The sequence below is a fragment of the Hyposmocoma kahamanoa genome, unplaced genomic scaffold (genome assembly GCF_003589595.1).
Source record: "Hyposmocoma kahamanoa isolate Upper Pololo Valley unplaced genomic scaffold, ASM358959v1 232, whole genome shotgun sequence".
NCBI classification, from domain to species: Eukaryota; Metazoa; Arthropoda; class Insecta; order Lepidoptera; family Cosmopterigidae; genus Hyposmocoma; species Hyposmocoma kahamanoa.
In genome coordinates, this window is record NW_020653750.1 from 4,400,609 (window position 1) to 4,422,588 (window position 21,980).

Genomic DNA, 21,980 nt, shown 5'->3' on the forward strand with positions numbered 1-21,980 from the left:
CCTTTCCTAACGGCTTGCCTTTGACAAGGTTTGTACTTGCGGTAACTGCGAGGGCTGCATGTGGGTGGTGGTACTTGGTTGAACAATAATATCTCGCGTTCCTGCTACAATATTCAACTCACCATTCAAATTAATTTTCTTAACACCATCTGCAAATTCGCATTGTGTTTCTTTTTCTTTCTTCCCAGTGGTCTCATTTTTAGCTGGAACACTTTCTGAAGAACATGAAGCACTGGAGAATACTATCAGGCTTTGTTCTTCCTTAGGTACTTTGGTTCTCTTGGGTTTGTCCAATGGACACATGTTGGGGCATGTCATGGAAGTTGAAGGAGTCGGTTCACTCAGCATGTCAATTATATTGAATGTGGGTGATGGTGTTAAGGCAGTCTGGCTAATAGATGAGTCATGGACTGGGTAATCAATGCTGAATGTCTCGTCTGCAAAAATTTTAAATTTATAAAACTAAAAATGAAGTATCTAAATACTAAATGATAAACGTGAAAATAATTTCTGTACATAGGTGGAATATTACTATCTCTACTAAAGCATTTTGTTCATCAAAGCAAATTTGATGAAACATTATTGTCTTAATTGAACTGTTAATTATAAAATTAGTATATTTGATAGTGACTCTGTAATAAGCCTTTAAAAGAGTGTTAGTAGACTTATGGTAATTAAAAATTATAAAAATATGTTGTATTTATATTTTCGTACCCAGTTTGCCGACAGATAAGTTAAAGTCAGTGATAAGATATGTGTATTCATCTAAAGTCTTCATGCACTTCAGGAACCTATCCTTCAGTTCTGATGGCTCACAATTTAATTGATGCACAAAGTTTTGAGCCTGAAAAATATGATCTATGTATATAACAAATCATTAAATAGCATTACAGTATGACACTAAACCTGAATTTGTCCCATTACAAATGACACTATGAGAATATTGCATTGTCACTTGGTTGCCAGAGCTGGTAGTGGAGTGATAGAACTAAATTGCTTTCTCTTTTTCTGTTGACAGCAAATGAGGATGAAACGAAATGATGCCAAAAGAATCTGTCATTAAAAAATTTAACAAGGCAAAACGCCTTAACATTAAAATTTCTGTGTAATTTACAAACATGACTTGAGTTTTATACAAAATTCCCAGTTTTTTTTTCTATATAAGACAATTACCACTAACAATTTGAAGATAAAATGAGAAGAGAAAAGAATAGAGATATGGAGAAGAAAAAATGAGAAACGAATAAATAGTCTCGTCAAGAAACTCTTTTGAAATATCCACCCGCAAAAAAATGCCGCAATTTCCTGAGAAACTTAACTCTTAACTTGCGGAAGCTAATTAGCCATCCATAAGAACTGGAAATAGGTCCGTCTCGGATACGCAACTTCCACAAATTAAGAGTTAATCTAACCCATAGTTATTACAGAAATGAAGATCGGCAGCACACAAGGGAGAAGAAATGACTTGGTATAATTGAGGAGCATCAGAACAAAAACCAATAAATTAAGTTTCGACCTGTGCTGCTCTTTAATGCCAAATGGTTGTTTTTGTAAGATACTGAACAACCACTAAATCTGCTTTAAAAATATGTTTTAAAGGTTGCATCTGATCACAATGTCCTTTCCATGAGACTGGACAAAATTAGAATTGAAATTTATCAGATTAAATAATTTTTTGTTCCAAAGCACAAGTAAACAGGATTCAGGTTTCTAATTACAGTGTTACTTTTGTACCTATAGAAGGTATGTTGGCATAGTTTTCTGAATGTTTATCTTTAACATTGCACTCTTATCTTTACATTGGGGTTGGGACAAACTGTGCAAGTGCAAAATGAACTTTTATATGTTGTGTACAGTTTCCAGAAGAGAATTTTATGGTTCAAATTAACTATTAATTATCATTCATATGAAAGTTATTTTATTGGTGAATATGTTTGAGGGTATGCACAAAAAAGTTGGTAATTTCTTATTTGTTCAAGATGCTACTTGGTCACAACCTCCTATCTCACAATTATTATCGATTATACATATTTTTAATTACGAAGCTCGTTACCGAGTTATAATATAATTAATACTTCAAAAAGGATAATAACTTGACAATACCTGCATTTTTAGTTTCACGATATCCTTGACGGCTTGATCGCATTTTGTTACGAAAATATTGATTCTGGCTTCCATTTCGTTTCGCCGGTGTAACGCCAATGTGGCAAGGTCTATAAAGCTCCTGAAGCAAAAATTTTATCTACTCAACAAAATTATCATCAAAAATTGCAAAATATGCATAAAAACTTTGAAAGTGTCTTACATTTTCCCCAAAGTATAACTTCCAGAATTTTTCAAAACAATTGATGTTTACACATCGTATTTCATTCAACAGATATTTTTTAGTATTTCCAGCACTCTAGAAACGTACTTTGATAATATAATAACTTTTCAGATGAAAACAAATCAAATCAAACCCGAACCAACAAGTTCAAATGAGTGAGTGGTGAGTGGCAAAACTTACTTTACTCTTTGGTGAGTGAGTAGCAGAGTAGCAAGATTTTTTTTTTAATTAATTGCTGGCCATGAAAACAAAGTCCTTCAGCCGAAAACATAAACGTTTAATTATATTTCTATAAATATGGCCACCACAAAGAGGATAGGCAATTTGAGGCGGCGTGCTTGGATTGACTCGGGATTCCTCAGAACGGACCGATACGGGTATTTTAGTTCGAGATTCGTATAATTTCGCGTTTTAATCTTCGATTAAGGCACAATAGCACTATCCTATTCCACTTTAAACTAGATTTCACAAAATAATTGAAAGTCAAAATAAAAACGACACTTTTCCCTCCAAAAGGCCCAGAGCGAATCCAGAGTAGCAAGCAAAGCAACAATGTCGTCAGACTTTGCGAAGTTAATTCGCCAATTTATGTGTGTTAAGTAGCCGATATTCGCCCAAGCTATAAAATCCCTAAAAATCAAGGATTGTTGTTCCTACAATTCTGCTTGCTGCTGGACATTGAGGAATATGAACTCTCTTATTTTCCCAATTCACCACTCGTAGAAATACTCAAAGTGTTATTTTACAATTCTATTCCCCACAAAATACCCAATAAAATTTGTAATTCCCCAGACATTTTATTAAGTAGCCTAAAATCGCCTTTTCCTATTTCAAACACTTTTTTTAGTGGCCGCGCGACCCCTCTAAGTAGCCTAAATGGCGAAAAATTGCCCAATCTGGCAACACTGCAAAACAATACTAATGAATGGAAAGAATGAATGAAATGAAACAAAAAGTGGTTGAATTTTTTAATTTTTAACATTTCGAATACACGTATTCCCTATAAATAATGCAATTTAATAGTTTTTTTAAGGATGAAAGGAAAAATTAATTTGTGGCCCGTCTATATGATCGTGCATCATAATTTAGCAAATGTGAAGGGAAAACGGATTTGCAAACTGTACAATTTGCAAGTAAGTGGTTTGGACAAGCTAGCAGAGTTATTATAACTTATTATTAACACTTATTAGAACTTATTATTAACACTTATTAGAACTTATTATTAACACTTATTAGAACTTATTATTAACACTTATTAGAACTTATTATTTACGTTAGTTATTATTTTAGCATCAGAAATAATCTTGGTTTACATGTCAACGTTCGTTGCGCACATGAACTTTAGTACAAAATCTGTTTGCCACGTGTATATTTCTTTTTGTTTATCCAACAGCTTGTGTAGGTTTACATAACTTTGACTAAATTAAATTCGATATTCTATATTGAAATGCACATTATAGATAAGTATTATATTGCTGCCACAACTACAAAGTTATACTACGGTCGCACCATACTAGACTTTTCGTAAATAAATGTCCCCATTTGGCAGTGGCCTAAACGCAAACTGCGAAGCGTCAGAAACAAAAAATGGGTTCTAATTTTAATAAACTTAAACAAATTTCATTCCATTATTCCTTATTTCTGAAATAAGGAACTATTATAAAATTTTAAACGACTGTTTGGTTTCTAGTGCTGCCACCTATTGACAACTTTTACTACTAGTTAACATATCATTGTGTCGTACCTCATAGTTATAGCTACTCTACAAGAGATGACCTTTTATGTTTAGTTATGCTAGTCATTGATAGATGTCAACACTTATTAAACTTTACTCTGAAAAACTTTCGAAAACTTTTTTTTTATAATTTTCACTAACGACGACGTCCTAACATTAGGAGCTATAAGTACTGTAGGTTTACAACATGGTTCTTAGAGATATTATAATTTTGTGAGGAGAAAAGTAGGAATAACGAGGTTACCTTAATTAAACTCCTTTTACATCTTAGGTACCATGTAGTTTTCAGGTAATGGTGAAAAGGTCCCAAAGCAGCCATACTCATTAATCGCGCGCCTGCGAGTTACGCACTACGTTTCAATTAAAAAGGGTAAACTGAACAAGAGCCACATAATAAATTCAGGGCACCCGCTCTCGCGCGGTACTAATTGGATTCCGTGGCCCGGGCAACCAATTAGTGGGAGAGAGACAGAGGCTGCAGGGGTGGTGCCTTTGGGAAGAAAATGTGTTTCTGATCGTGTACAGACAGCTGCACAGTTTTAGTATGCTGTTGCTTATGCATTGTAAGAGTAATCTATTTTTATTTGGACACCTCAGCAAATCGCCCACTTTATTGACATAGTAATAGGGTAGGTTGGTGTAAGTGGCGCGGGCGATAAGTTGGCGCATTAGTGATTGACTGATTCTGGAATGAGGTTCGCGTCTAATGTCAGTCGTAGTTTTGTTATATTTATACAGTATAGTTTTTATGTCAATAAGTGTTCGCAAAAAAATATTCAATTTGGATACAAAACGCTGATTGCAGGTAAGTTCAAAGATTTTAACTACTTTTGATCTAATTTTATTGTAATTTCAAATTATTGTCATTCAAAATATTTCCAGATATTCAGTGTTTCGACTTGATTATTGATCAAGTCTTTCACATTGGCTTAAAAAAGAAGAACTTCCGACTTTTGATAAGAGATGGTGTTAGTATATTAATTTCTTTACTAAGGCAAAATCTGTAAGTTGGCGCACTGGGTGGGTGTACAAAACGGCACGCGCCAACTTACAAAACCTTATTTGAATGTTTGGAATCTGGACTTGTTTTTAGAGATTTTATTTTATTTAATTGCAGAATGTAAAGGCGCGAAAAGAAGAGTGATAGTCAATCATGGACTCCTACTGTTATAGCAGAAGCGCGTAAGATCTTCGACCAAAAAATAGTAAAATATCTGTGACAAAATCTAAAGGAATGCCAGAATCCACGTTGAGAAGGCTATTGCAAAAAATGTAACCAACACTCAAAATACCTAAAAAAAATCTTTCAAAGCACCAAAGAAAAGTAAAACAAAGACGGTTTGGACATGTGCTGGGTGTTAAGAAATATACAAGGAAACTATCGGAGAAGTCTAGACTGAATGCTCTGTTTGTCAGGAAAGGTTCTATTTAAATGTGTCATGTGTTTTCAATAATTGATGTGTAAATGACAATGTATAAGGTGCGTCATCTTATAAACTTTGCTGCGCCATCTTACCCGCAGGGTTGTGTAAAAGTGCGCATTTCTTATTTTTTAATTTTTGGTTTACATTCACCTAATGATATAAGTTGAGATCTTTTTATAATTACGTTTTTATTATCAATTACTCAAAGCTCAAAAATAAATGCAGTTGATTGTGATACTGTTCCTTTTAATTTTTTTATGGCTAGTTGTTTCAAAAGTACGTATTTTTTGGTAAAATTGTTTTTATCATCAGTACCTTAGAATAATAACGCATAGAAACCTAGCCCGCACACGCTCAGTGAGGCAAGTTAGAGGCTTCCAAACGCGCTCCCAGGAGCGCACGGGCTGTTAGTGCTCAAGGTCATATTGCACCGCGAACAGCTCCAAAATTTTTTGCTAAAAATGACGAAATGTGCGGTAAATGGGTGTAAAAATACAACAGACAAACATAAAATAGACACTAACATCGCATTCCACAAGTATGCGTTTCAACTCATATTTTTATGTAAATATTCACTAAAACAGAAAAATAATTTCGCGGCAACAAGATACGAAAGTGTTGCAAAGTAACGAATTTTTTCTCCCCATTTTGCTGTTCTGTTTCAAAATAATTATATTACGTAAATTTTAGTGGCGCCTGTAATTTCGATTTATTTGCGCATCTTGAACAATAATATTTACTTGAATAAACATTAAATGTTTTCGTTAACTTGTGATGAAAGTGATTGGGACACTTAATTATTTTATAATACTTTTAACGGCTCTGCGTTCATGCTTTATTGAATAATTATTTCTTTTAATTTTATTTGAATAGGAGCACATATTGGAACAAATTTACAGTATATATTTGTTTCTACTATAGTGTTGGCACCACCAGTACAACTTTGATAGCTTATTATATATCTTTCTTTTTGTAATTCAAGCGAAATTATATTTTTTATTGAAATATTTAATTTTTTAAAAGGGGAGCATTCTTAAGCGATTTTTTAATCTATTTTAACAGTTATTTTCTTTAATGTCTGCTTACGGCATTTTCGGTTTTAGGTTTCCTACTCATCCAATTATTGCTGCTCGTTGGATCGAAAAAATTAGACTCAACCGTAATGCCAAGTGTTGGAAGCCTGGTAAAAGTACCAAAATATGTTCTATTCACTTCGACGACAAAGAAAAGTATAGTACTAAAGGTGGCTTGTGCAAATTAACTCGAGGCGCTGTTCCAAATAAGGTTTAAAAAATATTTTCATCATAAATTGCTAAAATGCTTTTTTAAATTGCTGACTTTCTAATAATTCTATCTATATTCTAGGTTCTGCCCATTTTTTATTTGGAAGACGAAGTTTATAGCGATGAGATACGCGATCACCACGATCTTCAACTACCGCAACCGGTTAGTTTTCAACGATGCACGAACGATGAAAAAGTGTTACACTCATATTATAATTTAAGTTGTACTAGATCAATCTGTGACCTATGAGTATTGGTTTATTATAGTTACATTATATTTTTCGGGGTATCTCTCGTGATATTATCAATACTCCATTCTCTTCAGATGGATTAGATTCTATATTCGACACACCAAGAAAGGCTTCCCTCCGGAGAAATTAAAAAAAAAAAGATCATACGTCTGAAGACACAAAGCAGGAAAATTAAAACCCTTTTGCAAAAAAATCGCCGTTTGAAGAAAAAAAAACCACACACTACAAAATATTTTAGTCCAGCTAAGAAAAGAAAGATTCATTAATAAGGATATCTCAAACATTTTATCAGAAAATATTTTTGCTGCACAATTATATAATAGTATGGCCTTAAAAATTTCAAAAAATAAAAAACTGCCTATGCCAAATTGTGGTGTATATTACACCACAATTTAGAAAGTTTTGCCTAACATTGAATTTTTACTCGCCCCGAGCGTATGCCTATGTTCGAAAATCATTCAATACCTGTGTTCCACACCCCAAAACTATATACAGCTGGTATAGAACCATAAATGGTTCCCCTGGATTAACCGACGAAGCCTTTAAACTTTTAAAATCTAAAGTGCAGTACACAGACAAAAAATTAGTATGTGCTTTAGTGGCCGATGAAATGGGAATTAGGCCGCAAAATTTGAAAGGAGGGCATGGAAGAGTGGACTTGGGAACAGGCACATCCGACTGTACCACGAAGGCAACAGAAGCTTACACTTTCATTCTTGTATGCTTGAATGAACACTGGAAAATCCCCTTAGGATATTTTTTGGTTCATGGTCTATCGGGAGGTCAAAAAGCTAACCTGATAAAAATATGCCTTACAAAATGCGAAGAGGCAGGCGTAAAAGTGGTTTCTCTAACATTTGACGCTCACGCAACCAATATTTCAGCTATGGAACTATTAGGTTGTGGAATAAGAAACCCGGAGAATATGAAAACTACATTCAAGCATCCAGCAGCAGACTACGACGTGGCGGTATTTTTGGATTCCAGTCACATGATAAAACTGGTTAGAAATCATTTCGAAGACAAAAAAGAATTTTTAGATCAGGACGGAAATAAAGAGGACTGGGGGTTCTTGACAAAACTCAACGACATGCAAGAAAAAGAAGGATTGCACCTTGCCAACAAACTAACTCGAAAACACCTCGAGTTTAGGAACTCTATCACGAAAGTAAAATTAGCTTCTCAGCTATTGAGTAGGAGTGTGGCAGTTGCATTGAAGTTTTGTCGAGAAGTATTAAAATTGAACGAATTTAAGGATAGTGAAGGGACTGAAAAGTTTATTATGATTTTCAACAACTTATTCGACATTTTTAATTCCAGAAAGCTAACACAACACGGTTTTTGTCATCCCCTGTCCAATACTAATAAGAATGAAATATTTAATTATTTAGATAAAGTTAAAATGTACATACTTAACCTCCAGATTAAAACTACGAGGAAGCGGAAATATAAGGAAAACCAAAATTATATAAAACTTAAAATCAAGAGCTTTCAATCTACCCTTATTGTGAAGTGCTCCTCTGGGTTTAAGGGATTGCTTGTTTGTATAGAGAGCCTTAAGCATTTATTTAATACCTTAGTGGAAGGCACAAACGAACTCGATTACATTGCCACTTACAGATTCAGCCAAGACCATATCGAGCTACTTTTTGGGTCGATAAGGATGCATGGTGGACACAATGATAATCCAAACGCACCACAATTTAAGGGTAGTTATAGAAAATTACTTTGCCGCATGGAATTGCAAGTTAGTGAAACTGGAAATTGCGTGCCACTAGAAAATGTTGCCATTTTGACTTGTTCATCTGCTTTGACCTGCATTAACACTACAACGTTTTCAGAGAGATTTGATGATGCAGGTGAAGAAATTAAACAGTTATGTAAAACACCAATTGAAGATGTTGTCGACTTTGAAATTTCGTCGTGTAATGATGATCCTTATTATAAAAATAATATTGTTGGCTATATAGCTGGGAACGTAGTGAAGCATGTAACTAGCCGCGTAAAATGTGTATTTTGTGTTAACAATATGTTGGCAAAAGACAAACTATGGTTTCATAAATTGGTATGTTTAAGGGATCAAGGTGGATTAATTTATGTATCAAAGGAAGTTTATTCTATATGCAGTGTTGCTGAAACTTGTATGCGAAATTATATCAAACAGAATCCGGGTGGCAACTCAGAGAAAGAATTAACCGTTCGGGTAATGACCAAACTCATTGGCAGGCCTCTATTTCCTACAGTGGAAGAGCACATAAATTCACAGTATCACGACACAAATTTGACAAGGCTTATTGTTGAGCGATACTTAAGTATTAGATTTTTCTACGAATCCAAAAAAGATAATATTTCTCAAATTGTGGCATCGAAACGACAATTGTTTAGAAAACAGTTACAGCTGCAAGGTTATTAAGACATTTAAGTGATATAGTTATTGACATATTTATTATTATACATATTATTACATACATATTTATACATATTATTTTAATATTAGGGGTTAAAGTATGAAATTGCCGTTTTATTGCAATAGGTTCTTTGAATTTTCATAGAATCTTCATGGTTTGAGGTTTTCGAATGAAACTTTTTTCAAATGGTTTCTGTGATTTTTTTTTTTAATTTGAAACATTTGAATATCGACTTTCAATTGTTTTTGTTATTCAATTTAGACAAGAAAGATGGATACTGCGAAAATTCGAGTGATTTTTGAATACGAGTTCCGACGCGGAACTAACGCGGCAGAAACAGCCCGCAATATCAATGCTGCGTTTGGAGAGGGGTCTACTAATGAACGCACCGTGCGATTTTGGTTTAAACGCTTTCGTGATGGAAATTTCGACTTAAAGAACGAGGCACGAGGAAGACCGCCGACGACACAGGTGAATAACGATGAATTAAGAGAGATAGTGGAAGCCGATCCTAGTCAAACTACCCAGGAATTAGCGGCATGGTTTAACGTTACCTTACCCACAATATTGACTCACTTGCGTCAAATCAATAAAATAAAAAAATACGAAAAATGGGTGCCTCATGATTTGACTGATCTGCAGAAAGAAACGCGTGTTGAAATTTGTTTTGCCTTGTTGAACCGGTACAGAAATGAAGGAATATTGGATCGAATTGTAACATGTGATGAAAAGTGGATTCTTTATGATAACCGGAAAAGAAAAATGCAATGGCTGACCCCAGGTCAAATGCCACAACAGTGTCCTAAAGCAAAACTTACCAATAAAAAGGTAATGGTAACTATTTGGTGGTGTCAGCATGGTGTTATTCACTATAGTTTTCTCCGATCTGGTCAAGCAATAACGGCAGATGTCTATTGTGCCGAACTCCGAACCATGTTGACAAAACTAGCAGTAAAACAGCCCCGACTCATGAATCGATCTTCACCATTATTGTTCCACGACAACGCGAGACCTCACACAGCACGAGAAACCATTTTGACCCTTCAGGAACTGCAGTTAGAAACCATTCGTCATCCTCCGTATTCACCAGACCTTGCTCCAACGGACTACCATATTTTTCGTGATTTGGACAATTATCTACGTGACAAGAAGTTTTCTTCCCAGGAGGCAGTACAAAATGCTTTCACACAGTTTGTGCAGTCTAGATCGTCGGAGTTCTATCGCAAAGGCATCAATAACCTTCCCATTAGATGGCAGCAATGTATAGATAATAATGGCAACTATTTTGATTAAATAAATTTGTTAAAAATTTAAAAAATAAACAATTTAGATTTTCAGTACAAATCGGCAATTTCATACTTTAACCCCTATTATATATAAAAATTAATAAAGTTTTCCCACTTTCATTTCCTTAGGTTCTTAGGACCTTTAATTTCTTCCACCAGCGATTTTTGAGAATAGGCAATGTCGCGGCGGTTGAAGAATTTCTACAAATGTACACCGCCGCGACAACATTTTAGGGAATTTACGATAGCTATTTTTACGGAGTATATTTAGTATTTGCTTTCATTAGTTTCATGTGAATTTCATTATTCTTTCATATAGGACTCATTTAAAAAAAATTGTCTTGCCCAGACTCAAAGTTCTTAACTAAACTTATTTCAGGGAACTAACACTGACTAAAAAAGTCATCATCAGTTCTCCAAAGTCGTGTATAAATAACTTTCAGACTCAGGTTCTTTATTATTATCATTCGTTTTCATGTGTTTATCCACGGCTAATATCAGGCAATTTATATATCCAAATTTTCATGAACTAATTTCGATAGTCGCACTTCGACTAAAATGAAAATCGATAGTCGCACTTAAACTCGCTATTAGGTTTTTGTTCACATATGAATTAAATAAAAATTGACTGGTATTTATTAACTGAATGATGAGTTAAGCAAGAGACAATTTCCCCACTTTTAAGGGAAATGTTATTCCATGGCATCATTATTTGTATATCTGTGTGAGTGTCAAGGAGCGTAAATACAAGTTGCTTGCGCCTACATAAATTTGATTTTTGCCTCACTTGTGACAGTTCAGCTGATATGAAACTATCATTCTGTGCGTTATTATTCTAAGATTAGTATATTTACCAGTTGAAATAGGATCTGACCTTTTAGTCTGATCTTTTAGCCTGTAAGTATAGTATTTTGAAATGCCCTTGTTATAGAGCCGATTGGGCGACATGTAGTATATTAAAAATACTTAGTTTTCTTCTTAGCAGTATACCCTTCCCATCATCGGGGGATTAGGCATACGCTGGGGTTCCACCCCTATGTTGTGGATATTTCAAGAATTCGCACGACTCGCTTCCACATTTCCATGGCGAACGGTTATGGAGTGGAATTCCCTGCCTGTAGACTTGTACCTTGAACGTTATAACTTGGACCTTTTTAAGCCGAGAGTGAGTAGGCATTAGGTGTGGACGCTCCAACGTCGATTTCATCGTCACTTTCCATCAGGTGAGATTTAAGTCAAATGCGCACTTATTTTTTAATAATAATAAAAAAGTGCAGTACTAACTACCGCTAGTAATCAATCTGTTACATACAGTGGTAGTGAATTTTGGTCACATCTCTAAAATTGTCATCTCTAAAACCGGCATTTTCAGTTAGGTGACGGCAAAACGTAATTATTAATTATCAATGGCTTCAATTTTTTTTTGTAATGTTAAGTGACAGGACGAACAAGTCGTGTGCCTGGTGGTAAGCTACACGCCTGTGCATAACAGTTACAGTGCCACTCAGAGCTTTAAATCGCAAAGATCCAAGGGGAAATGTCACTGCACCCTTGTCACACTGGGTAGGCATAAGTTGACAAGTCTCATGTGCTTATAATTTCACCATTGTGCTGGTAACCTTTCAAAACCGGAACATAATAATGCTCACATTATTGCTTAGCGGCAGAAATAGGTAAGGTGACAGTACTTCCCAGGACGACCTCTTTCACATTGAGCTCTATTGTTACTAAAAATTTTATGATAACAATTTGTAAAAAGCAAGTTGACTTGATAGTACTAAAGACTATATATTGGTGCACCATACCTCAATTTGAGGCCGTGGGTTCGATTCCGGTCTCGCAACTAAGTATCTCGGAATTTATGCGAAATTTAATTTGAAATTTACCATGAGATTTTCGGTGAATGAAAGCATCGTGATGAAACGTGCTCGTCGAAGAAGGTTCACAACCCTCGGAAAACGTGTGAAGTCCCCAACCCGCATTGGGCCAGCGTGGCGGACTATGGCCTAAACCCTCGCCTGAGAGGAGACCCGTGTCCTGCAGTGGGACGTATAAATAGGTTGATGATGATGATGATATTTAAAGCTCCAACTTTTATTGGCTGTACAAAAACCAAAGAGTATTTTAAGGTAGATCTTTTCTAAGCAAGGATTATTTTTAATGGCGTTACTGGAAATGCACATCCATCCCTAATTTATAGATATTTTTCAAAGAAGTTATCAAGAAACTTTCCGGTTATTCCAGGTCGTTTTTCCACATTTTACAGCATTACGAGCGCCTACTACTGTTTATACTGTATCATTAACGTCACGGGGCGGGGCAACTCCATTCGAGCCAGATCGTTGATCGATGCTAATAGCTTTTATTGATATAGTTTAAATTGTCTTGCATCATAGGGCTGCCAATGAATTTCTGTTTATTTTCAGTATTATAGAACAAGCCGGTATTAGTGAACGTAATGAAAATCAGTCCTTTCAGGTGTGGAAAACGTAAGATATGTGACGGTGTGACCTCCTTACACCGTCATCTCACCTTTTTGTATCGTATCATTGTTTCTTTTGCTTGTATTTAAATTTTAAATTTGAATTGTTCCATCCTCCTTCGCTTTCTCATTTTGCTTCGTACCACGGACTCTCTGCGCGATCGCGGTAGCGAAAACATCTGCTTTCTTATTTTTTAACCGTTTACATTTTAGGATATTAATATTGTTGTTGTACTGAATAAATTCCTATAAACCGGACTTTCGTCTTTTCAACTGCTAAAACTTGCTAAGTGAGACGTATGGAGGCTGCGGGGGCTGCGGAGGCTATTACTACCCTTGGACCAGGCTATATTACTGCTATTTAGGCTATTTTACAGTCTACAGAACGCCACCAGCACCACCCACGCTATCACAGGTATAACAAGAAAACTTACATTTTGACTTACATCCTATAACTTATATATTCCGGTCAGATGTAGCGACGATCTGCGATAGGCTGCTGGTAGACGATGGTACGAGTTGAAGACCGGGTAAAATTGCCCACATTGAGTTATGTCTATGTCCAAAAGTGGACTACAATAGGATAGTATTTGGATTAAGTCACATTTCATTAAATTTATTTCAATTTATTATTTAATTCATTAATTGATTCATTTCAACCCTGTATCACTAAGCAGCGGGTGATATCTATTCATAATACAAAAATATATTGACACTTAAAATCGGTAAACAATATCTTCGTACTGTTTTTAGTAACGAATGTGATTAAAATAAATCATTCATATCTTCAATAATCATAAATTCTAAGTACATTTGCTTTCCACTACAATTATTGCTTATTTGCAAGGAAACACTATCACTATCATTTATTTATCTTTATACTGCGTAATACGATAGACTTCTATCCAGCTCTATCCGGTGGTAGTAGTTAGTGTCCGTAAATTGTGCTAATGTCTCCATTGGCCACGGTGTAGGGCTCAAGTGCCTGTTCTGACTTATACGATAATTTGTACGTTTCAACCGCTCCCTTAATGCAGCCCTAATGCTATATCCGACACTTACAGTCATATTATTTAGCAAAAGACGTAATGTACGTTATTTATAGGCTAACTAGTTGACACTTGACTTTTCTTTATTTATTGCAAAGTCTACTTAGGTCAATTTTATCTGGTACAAAAGTTTGTTCTGTAATTTAGACTTCAGTGTGGTACGCGGTTTGACCTCGAAATAAGCTGTATTTAAAAAGTACATTTTTTTTATGATACCTAGTTGCGGGACAAACAAGTCGTGCGCCTGGTGGAAAGCGACACGCGCCTGTCCGTAACAGTTGCAGTGCCACTCAGAGTTTTAAATCGCAAAGATCTGAGGGCACTCCCTGAGGCAAGTTAACAAATCTCTACCGGAATTACTGCTTGACTGCAGAGATAGGTAGGCTGGAAACCGGTATTTAAAATTTTTATGGATGATACACTATTCTCCTTTCTGTGTGTATACTTGTGTACTAGCTCCAGTTTCAATTGAATTATTCGTAAGACTTATCAAAAAAAAAAAAAAAAAAGAAATCCAGAATAAGTAAGTTCATTTCGAAAACATGGCAAACAGGTGTACCTATTACATTTTAATGTGAATTTCGGGTTTGCGTTACATTTCTCGTTGTTTAATACGCAATTAAGGCGCGAACATCACTCGAGGGCTAATTCCGAGGCTAATTGCGATCGCTACAATTGTGTTAGCCGACAGAGGCGTCAATACGCCCCTAGTGCTGTGTTTACATCCAGCGGAAAAAACGGTGAACTTGCAAGATGGCCGCTAAAAATACATAATAAAAAAAGGATTAATTGAAATCTAAAACAACATTTTTGTGATGTGCAATAACTAACTCCATGTAAAATAAAACTTTTTGAATAAGTACTTAGTTTGCTTGAGTATTCAACCACAGTTGATACTTACGCATTTTCGTACGGATCAGCTATGATAATACATTTATGTATAGCCGTGTAGGACGATCATAAGCGACTTTTGAAGTTGACTCTACAGTTGATTGACAAAGTTGGTACTGAGTGCATACTTTATCAGAGTTTGCGAATTTTTTTTTCAGAGGCTTCAACTACATCAGCGGCGTCAAGTGATGTGTTATTTTGATGCAAACTTAAGAACATAAAAAATCCGAGTTTAGAGAATTTGATTCATAATTGTTGGATTTGGGTTCTATTGGAGCTTTTGGAGAGGTATTTGTAAAAATATATTCAAGAAAGATGTGTTTTTGTTTTTGAAGATTTTTTAATAGAGAGACAAAGTCATACAGATGTCATACAAAAGAAAAAGGAAGCTTTTAAAATTCGAAAAATATATACATTAAGAATAAGTTTCTGTAGCCAGTACTTACTACACAAAAAAAAGTACTTACAACATGCCCCCTTAGTGAAAATTATCCTAACAAAAAAAAAGGAACTACACAACTAAACCAATGCTAACTGTACATTTATTATGAGCAATAGGCCCGAGAGGTTTTGTAAAAACGTTTGCAGGCATGTCACTGCTCTTTAAATATTGTAAACGTATAATTCCGTCGGACACTTTTTCTCTAATAAAATGAAAACGAGTATCTATATGCTTCGTCCTGTTGTGATGTACAGGATTGTGAACTAGGTTTATAGCACTCTGACTGTCCGACAACAACGTAACTGAGCATAGTTTACCTGTAATTTCAGAAATAAATCTACGTAAGTAGCAAGCTTCCTTTGTCGCTGTTGTTAGCGCTATGTACTCGGCTTCGGAAGATGACAGGGCCACAGTAGGCTGTTTCTTGGCCTCCCATGCCACTGCTCCGTCGGCCAACTTAAATACGAAGCCGGTGTACGACTTCCTATCTATAGGGCAATTTGCCCAATCCGCATCAGTATAACCGACTAGGTTTTTTTCCTGTTTTTCTGTAAATCAGGGAATACTTCAGTGTACCTTTCAGATAGTGTAAAACGCGTTTCGCAGCATTCCAATGTTCCTTTGTAAAACACGTATTAAACTGACTAAGGTAACTAGCCGCGTATGCAATATCAGGCCGTGAATTTACAGCCAAATACATAAGACTTCCAATAAGGTTTTGATAAGGCAATAGCGGTAACTCACCATTCGAATTCTTAGATAATTTAGTCTGCGCTAAAGGAGTTGTCACCGTTTTGCAATCACTCATTTTCTAATAATGACAATATGAAATTCAATTGACTTACTTTTGTGTATTCTTTATTGCAATCGATTTGTAAACCTAAATATGACTTCAAAAAACCTAAATCTTTTATAAATCATTTTTGACGAATTCAAGTCTTGTCAGATGAATAATATACAATTATGTCATCAACATAAACTCCGACGATAACGAGTTCTTTATCAAAAAATTTTGTATACACGCACGGCTCAGAGGGCGTTCCAATAAAACCTATTTTTGATAGAGTTTCATCTAATTTTTTATTCCAGGCTCGTGGAGCCTGCTTAAGGCCATAGAGAGATTTACGTAGTAAGCAAACCTTGTTTTCTTGACCTTTTTCTGCAAAGCCAAGAGGTTGCTCCATGTTGTTGTAAATCGCCGTTCAGGAATGCAGTATCCACGTCTATGTGCCTCATCTTCAAGCCCAATTCTGCAGATAATGCAAATAGCGTGCTTAGTGAAGAATGACATATTACAGGCGCAAAAGTCTCATTATAGTCAACGCCTTTTGTCTGACTATATCCTTTAATAAAGAGCCTAGCCTTGTATTTAATGATGTTGCCAAAAACATCCTTCTTCACTTTGTATACCCACTTGCAGGGAATAACCTTCTTGTTGGGTCTATCCACTAGCTCCCAGGTGCGAAATTTCTTTAGTGAATTGCGCTCATCATTCATTGCTAGCTGCCACTTTGCAGCATCATCCGAACGAATAGCTTCATAATAGCTGGTTGGTTCATCCACATCGTTAATTGACGCTTGATATGACAGGAAATCAGGAGGCTTTCGATTTCTTGACGGATATCTCGGCTCAAACGGAACTTCTGGATGTTCTCTTGCTGTATCCGTCTCTGTAACCTCTGGAACATTGTCAGGCTCCGAGTACAAATTTACAGGAATAGACGATTCAGCAGCTGAGCTGGTACTGTCAAGACAGTCGAAGAATTCTGATCCTCCTTCAGATCTTTCTTCATGCGTATCAAACAATAAAATAGGATTACAAGATTCAACCTGCGAACGAGTTTCTTTTCGCTTCAGGGGTGTAAAACAATTTTCAAAAAATGTAGCGTCTCTAGACTTTAACATTCTTCGTGGATTTTCAGGATCACGAAACAAGTAAGTATTTGGATCCTCTGAATATCCCATAAATATTGCTTCTTCAGCATTCAAATCTAGCTTCTTTCGCAGACAATCGGGTATATGAACAAGAGCTCTGCATCCGAACACTCTTAAGTGGCTCAAGTCACTTTTACGACCACACCATCTATCGTAAGGTATTTGTCCATCTAAGGCTCTATGTGGTGACCGGTTCTTCAAGTACACTGCTGCCTTGCATGCATCTTCCCAGTATGCTTTTGGTAAGGAGCTCTCAGCCATCATGGATCTCGCCTTCTCAACTATTGAGCGGAAAGTGCGCTCCGCAGTCCCGTTTTGTTGTGGACTGTACCTCATAGTAGTTTGGTGTTCGATCCCTTTAGACGCAAGATAATCGTCAAACTCTTTGTTGACAAACTCGGTACCGCAATCTGTTCTAATTGTTTTTATTTTAGAACCTAACTGATTTTCGACTAACGCTTGAAATAAACAGAACTTGTTCTTTACCTCTGTCTTAGAAATTAATGAAATAAGCAAAAATTTTACGTGTATAGTCATCTACAAAAATTAAAATATATATATTTCCTTGAAAAGATGACACGGACATAGGTCCACAAAGATCACTATGGATCAGTTCTAAAGGTGAAGATGCCTTTTTGTATGCTATCTTCTTAAAACGTTTCCTAGCTTGTTTACCTTGTATACAAGCGATGCAACTACTTTTGTCTACCTCAGTAAAATTAATACCAACTTGATGATCCTTCAACGTGCTCATTCCGATACGACATAAGTGCCCTAATCGTTTATGTAACAGATTGTAGTTACTCGAACCGTCAGAGTGCTCATGTTGTGTTACATTTGCCCGGGGAATATTTACAGTACACTCTAGAGTGTACAAACCACCACAGGACGTAGCATGTAGAACTGAATCACCTGTAACAGTAAAATTTGCATCATTTTTATAAAAAGTACAACCATTATTATCAAAAATACATATAAATCCTTTCTGAACAGCTTGTTGAACTGATAATAAATTTACCTTTAAATCTGGTACAAGAGCAACATCATTTATCATATTTACTGTTTTATTAGGCGTATTTATTGATACATTACCGACTCCATGACACTTGATTTGATCACCATTCGCAACAGTAACGCTTCCACTATCAGAACCTGTGAAAGTCTGGAACCAATCACGTCTAGAAGTCATGTGTTTGGTTGCGCCCGAATCTACGTACCATAAATCTACACCAGCAGCAGAAATATTCAGAGCAACAAAGGATGTCGTCTTCTTCTCTTGATCCACTTCTATCGCTGCAACTTTGGCTTTGTTTCTTTGAGGACAGTCGGGTCTTTTGTGTCCTGGTACTTTGCAATCGTAACAAACAATATTTTTCTTTTTCTTCTGTTTGGTATTGCTTTGGCTTGAAAAACCGTATTGACAGGCATAGTTTCATTTTTAGACATCTCGTTTAATAGTCTCGCCTTTACCAAATCAATCGTAACAGGTTTGTCACAATTTTCGATTGCCATAACGAGAGGTTCATATTTTGAAGTTAAACCTCCTAACAATATATCTGCAATTGACTCATCGTCTATCTCCTTGTTAATATCTGCCAGGTCTTGTGCAGTTGAAAGAACTGCATTAATATACACCACGATATTTTCAAAGTCTGAGAGACTTAATCTATATAGCTTACGTTCTAAAGCTAGTCTGCGACCCATTCCCTTGTCCTCGTAGGCCTTCTGCAAAAACTTCCATTGCAGAAGGCCTACGAGGATGCTGGATGCTCATGCTTCGATTGCAGTTTTTGCTCGCTTTACGTGAGTAATAGCTGCACCGTCTACTGTCAAGCATATCTTGGCAAGAGCCTTATTATCAAGTTTTACCTTCAATGATGTTGCAGTGTTGTCACCTTCAGGATAACCAACTATTGTACACCACAGATCCTCGTGGATAAGAAAATTTCTCATCTTAAATTTCCACGTCGGATAACCATCCTTGTTTCTCAGGCAAAATGAGGGAACTGCAGATTGCTGCTTGTAAACATTGCAATCTCCGGCTTCACGTAACATTTTTATACAGAACGTCTTGTTTTCCGATGTCACGTAAACAAACACAATCGAAAAAATATTTAAACACAAATAACTGCTTCTCCTCTGCCCAGAGCTTCTTCGTGCTGATAACGTGTTGGATTTGGGTTCTATTGGAGCTTTTGGATAGGTATTTGTAAAAATATATTCAAGAAAGATGTGTTTGTTTTTGAAGATTTTTTAATAGAGAGACAAAGTCATACAGATGTCATACAAAAGAAAAAGGAAGCTTTTAAAATTCGAAAAATATATACATTAAGAATAATTTTCAGTAGCCAGTACTTACTACAAAAAAAAGTACTTACAAGAATAATGTTCTTACTTAACACAACGTAAACGTAGCACAGTCGGCTCAAAGCCTGTAATTATTATTAGCACTGAGTTGTTTCTCGCGAGTAGCAATTAAAACATAGTTAGGCGTTCTGGATTAATGTCCTATAATAGAAATGTGCGCGTGATTACATGAGTAAGAAATTAGCGCGTATGCGGCGCCCGCGCCGATGGCTGATTGATGGCTATGGAGATTAGTGTGTTGAGCGTTATTAGTACTTTTTTTAAGTCACGTTGATATGACTTAAGTAGGTCTAAAAGTAAAGATTTATGAGCTAAACTATCTGTTCACTATATACACACACACATTCACCATAAATAAGTACTTACTACACGATGGATAATAATAATGTTACGATCTTGGTTTTTTCACAGATTTTAGTATATTTCGTAGTTGGAAATGAACCAATTTATTTGGCGTATATCTCTTTGTTTTTTCAACAAACCAAATTACGGGCCTTTGGAGGTCTCATGGCCACAAAATCACAAATATACGAAATTTAAATCCGAAAAAATATTTCATTTCCAATGTGTAACAATCGTGAGAACCTAAGAACGCTATATTTCGTAGTTCACTAAACGATTGTCACTAGTTGCAGGTTATTTACACAGTATGACTCTTTTACTAACATGTCGAAATGGTCGACGCGTGACCACATTCGGTTCCTAAACTCTAAACGGTTCCTAAATGTCGGAAAAACAATAAGAAGTCAAACCGCGGCAAAAACCTGTAACTGATAATCATCTGTGTTTGTTCTCCTGGTACTGAGAAGACCATCGCTACGTAATTCTTCACATCCATCGCAATTCTCTGAATTTCTGTTCTCGTGTTATCTGAAAGACCGTTATAGCCTGTAGACATAGACGTTTTTATGAAACTATTTGACCGATTTCGATAGTTGTAAATAATATCCAATACATTAGATTTTTAAAACTGATGTATTTTAAAAGACGATATTCCACTAGCAGTTTGTATCAACTATCAAATTTAGCCACTGTAAGGAAACTCAAAATGATGTATTTAAACTGTACTCAGACAACATAAGTCTCTAAAATATGATCTAAATATTTCGAAGAGGAGAAGGAAAGACATTGTGGTACAAGGACCTAAAATATATATAATTATTAATATTTATAAATTAATAATCAAAATGGCTAGTCGAAATCGTATGAGGAAACCGAAGATTTACACTTGTTTTAAAAACACTACTTTCCTAATCTATGGCAACAGGCTAACACACACACACACGCACGCACGCACGCAGGCACGCACGCACGCACGCGCAAGTAAAAATTAAGTATAAGTTAAAAATGTTAAATGTGCATTTATACCTATGGAAGAGCGGTGCTTCTTGACACAGGCTTGATAAGCTTAATACGAGGTACCATCCACTATTAGTGTAAAGTTAATTGTATTATTGAAATAAACATTTTATTAGGATTTGGCAATTTTATATAATATAACTTTTTTTTAAATGTAATATACTTAATAGTTCTTTCATTGAAGACGCGCTATTTGATTGTAGGTACTTGAAATATACTGAAATGATAATACCCATTTCTTTTCAGGAGTGAAGTAAATTGAAGTATGCAATATGAATCTTTTGTCGTTTATGCAGGGTTTAAAAATGAAATATCTAAAAGTTCGTATATTTTACACTTGATATTATGTAAATTAATCATGACATTAAATAAAGGCTTTTTTTCCTTACTCTTCCCTCGTCCAAATTAACGTTCTTTTCCTTACCTCCAATTTGCCTCTCCGTGCAATCACGTTTTAACTATTGTATTGTATTTTGTACTTATATACAAGACATTAAACAAAATACAATACAATAGTTGCACAATATTTTCTTATCAAGTGATAAGAAAATATTGTGCACTATTTTATAGTTCAAAATTATGATTCACAGGCAAAATATAAGGCAAAAAATGGATATAAAAACATTAGTTAATGTATTATTAGTTCACATATTCTTGAAAGAGATACAATCGTCATCAAGTCTTTGTGACTGTAATCAAAATGTAGAGGAATAGATTTAACGCGTACATTTTCATTGTTTTT

At 35.5% G+C, this 21,980-nt stretch overlaps 1 protein-coding gene and 1 long non-coding RNA gene across 2 annotated transcripts in view; one reads left to right on the plus strand and one right to left on the minus strand.

Annotated features, from left to right (window-relative positions):
* Positions 1-2,370, minus strand: part of LOC113228624 — a 22,576-nt gene extending 20,206 nt beyond the window's left edge. Inside the window, exons 1-4 of the mRNA XM_026461976.1 lie at positions 2,357-2,370; positions 2,104-2,224; positions 715-844; positions 123-437 (exon numbers count right to left, since the gene is read on the minus strand). Of these exons, the coding sequence (XP_026317761.1) occupies positions 123-437; positions 715-844; positions 2,104-2,224; positions 2,357-2,370 (580 nt within the window). The remainder of the gene's footprint in view (positions 1-122; positions 438-714; positions 845-2,103; positions 2,225-2,356) is intronic.
* Positions 2,371-3,376: 1,006 nt separating this feature from the next.
* LOC113228674 lies at positions 3,377-6,970 on the plus strand. The gene is made up of 3 exons (XR_003310325.1): positions 3,377-3,459; positions 6,589-6,769; positions 6,851-6,970. It is a non-coding gene; the product is annotated as an uncharacterized LOC113228674 (long non-coding RNA).
* Positions 6,971-21,980: the final 15,010 nt, after the last annotated feature.